Source organism: Centroberyx affinis, unplaced genomic scaffold, assembly GCF_046629955.1.
Source record: "Centroberyx affinis isolate AG114_WGS23_722 - 3 ecotype Tasmania unplaced genomic scaffold, CSIRO-AGI_Caff_v1 ptg004470l_1, whole genome shotgun sequence".
NCBI lineage: Eukaryota > Metazoa > Chordata > Actinopteri > Beryciformes > Berycidae > Centroberyx > Centroberyx affinis.
In genome coordinates this window covers 96,852-100,000 of record NW_027282130.1, presented here as the reverse complement: position 1 = coordinate 100,000, position 3,149 = coordinate 96,852, and the positions used below count along the sequence as shown (strand labels likewise).

Here is a 3,149-nt window from a genome sequence, read left to right as displayed (position 1 = left end):
GCCGAAGTCGTACTCTTTCCCCTCAGCGTCGGAGTACCGCAGGTGGGGAGAAGCATCTGCGTCCAGGCAGCCTTTGAGGCGCTTGGCCGGGGTGAAAGCGGACTGGTACCCCCCTGGTGCCCCGTCCCGATCTTCCGGAGGGGAGGCGAAGGGCCTGAAGGCGCCGACGCCGCTGTGATTCAGCATGCTGATCGGTGAGCAGTCCAGGTTAGGTGGGGCAAACTGGTGATGGAGGTGGAGGAGGGACGGAGGGAAATCCCTGTTGGGGAATCCGGGCGGAACGCCGCCTTGGCGGTGGTACATCGACGCAAAAGTGTACGAACCGTTGTTAAACGGCAAATGGACGTCTTTCTCGACGGAAACCGGAACGCCGAACGGGCGCGGCTGCTGGCAGGGAATGGAGGCGTCGCGAGACGCTTCAGCAGTGGAGGCCAGGACCATGAGGGCTGGGGAGGCCAGGGGGTTGGGCAGGTAGGAGGAGCTCTCCATCTTGAAGGCCGCCCGGTGGAGGTCCATGTTTGGATGCAAGAACGAGGTGGTGAGGTCTTTAGGAGGAGGAGGAGGAGGAGATGGTTCCTCCTCAGCGAGATGGGAGACAATGTCCAAGACCCTTGGAGAGGGCCTGAAGGAAGCAAGTGAATTCGGGTTGGAGGGTTAGGTGAAGAACTAGGCCTTTTGGGGGAAGGGGCTCTGAAAAGAGCCCTGAGTGGGGAAGGAGAGTACAGTTGAAGGGTTGGTCAGCTCACTTCGGTTCAGATTAGTCCACTTCAGTGCAGTGAAAATCAATTCAGCTGTCTTAAGATAAATTCAATTCAGTTGAGTTCAGTCCAGCCAGCTCAGTCCATCCACCTCACTGCAGTTAGTTCTGTTCAGTCCTGTACACTTCAGTTTGGATCAGTTCCGTTCTGGAGATATACACAGTCACGATAGATGCTCAGGGTTAAGTTGATCCTCCAGGGTCGTCAGCACTAAATGCCTCCCTCTTGGAGAGTTTGTTTGAGGTGTTGTGGGAGTCGGAGGGTCCAGGGAAGGCGGTGATCCGTAGGTCCTCAAAGCTGGTTCCTCATCTTCGTGTGGTCACCAAACTGGAGGGAATGAAACACAAGCATTAGATTTTAGGGTTAGTGTCAGAGAATATACTTAATAGGTATCAACTGCATCCAACAAGTGCCACATTTTTGTTGAGCATGGTCAGGTAGGTCCATATTACTATATTACAGAAATCTTGCGTCTCCCACAGAGCCAACTTTTTTTAGGACAGTAAAACTGAGAAATGCTCCCATTGAAACCAAAATTTTCCCATTGATGTCCATGCATTTTTGAAATATTTAAAGTCCATTATGAATAATTTGTCTAGGTCCCAAGTTTATTAAACATTTCCTAAACATGGCGGTCAGTTCCCAATTGTAGTCAAAAAGGACATGGTGTTCAAAAGCCATATAGGCTGAAGAGACATATACTATCAATCCAAAGTGGGCTTCTGATAACCCATAAGACATTCCCTTGCTCAACAGGTTGTTATGGTGTAAGGACCTCACATCCTGTGTATTGGTAAAGCAATAAAAAAAACTGCCATGCAAGCAAATCATTAGCTTACATGGAAAAACAGGAAAACACAGCTGTTCCAACTCCTCTGCCAAATGAAACAGAAACGAAAATAAAACCTCTCAGCTCAATTTTGCTCTTAAACTTGTTTGGACTTATGATTCGAATTGTGCTGGGTAAAGAGACTTAGATCTGCAGTTTGACAAAAACGTCAATGTTGGACCATTACAATACAACTTAAGTTGGATTGATACAGGAACAACTCTATGCACTTTCCCCATTTGGACAGTCCTGGAAAGATCCTATCTGTGTCCACAAAGACTTTAAAATCAGATCCTTTGTGCCTACGTCAGAACGTACATTATCCATAATACACATGCAGATGCCTTCACGCGTCCCTCACAGTTATCTTATCGACCTCTTCATCTTCCATAAAGAAGGTGCATTCAGAGACAAAAGGCATTCTTCTCTTTCACCAAACAAAGATCAATGTCTTTCCCTCGACGTGTGCGTAGTAGGAGAAGAAGGAGAGGGGCTGAGTGGAAAATTTTGAAAAAAGGAGCCGTTGGAAGCCAATGGCTTCAAGTCACAGCCTTTGGGGAGAAAATGTCCTGAAGTTGACACTGTTGTTCAAGCCACAAATTCAGAACCTCTTGGGAGAAAATGTCCTCAAGTTGACACTGTTGATCAAACCCCCGTAAATCCCAGCCTTTACACAAAAGCCAAGAACTATTTCAAACCCCCAAAACTTCTGTCCCTCTCTCTCTCTCCCCTTTCCCTCCTCGTCTTTCCACTTCAGTTCGAATAAAAACTCCTCCAACTGTTTCCACGTCACATCTTTCCATCCCCGGTCTCTCCACCCCACCACATCTCTCCTTTTCCTCCCATCTCCTCGTCTCATCTCTCTCCAAACGTCCCCTCCTTGTCCTCCATCCTCCTAATCTCTCCATCTCCTCCTCCTCCTCCTCCTCTTCTCCTTTCCATCCTCATCTCCTCCTCTCATCTCTCTAGCCCTATCTCTCCTCCCTCCCTCCCTCCATCTCAGATCTTGGTCTAAGCGGCTTATTCCTACCATCTCCCAGGATCTTATTGGACCAGAACCACTTGTCTTAAGATAAGGACACACACACACACACACTCTTGCTCACACACACACACTCACACACACACACACACAAGATCTGATAAGAGGCTATGTGGCTCAGTGTTCAGCCCAACATTCGACTCGGTGGGGCGAACACACTCTACACCCTTGCAGGCTTCTCTCTCCTACCTTCTCTCCTTCTATCTGTCTATATCTAACCACTTTTAATTCTCCAATTTTTTACTATCTATCCTCTCTTTCTCTTTACGTCTCTGCTGTCAATCTCTTCTCCTCTCATCCCTCTATCCCCCCCCCCCCCCCCCCCTCCCTCTCGTCTCCCCGGGGTGATTCAGATGGGTGATATCATATCAGACCTCCCCATCTGCCATCCACGAGCCAGAGGAAATCTGACTGAGTGAATAAATTAGCCGTACTTGACCCCGCGACCCCCCTCGGCAGCCGTGGCAACAGACTAGAACCTTCCCTCCCCGGGGGATTAGATCGGAGCGCGCGATTGGTC

General features: G+C 49.0%; 1 protein-coding gene across 1 annotated transcript in view; it reads right to left on the bottom strand.

Annotated features, from left to right (window-relative positions):
* LOC139665157 (E3 ubiquitin-protein ligase Rnf220-like) overlaps nt 1-516 on the bottom strand; it is a 663-nt gene extending 147 nt beyond the window's left edge. The window contains exon 1 of the mRNA XM_071544135.1: nt 1-516. This exon is cut by the window's left edge and continues 147 nt beyond it. Coding sequence (XP_071400236.1) covers nt 1-516 — 516 coding nt within the window.
* Between the last annotated feature and the right edge of the window lie 2,633 nt (nt 517-3,149).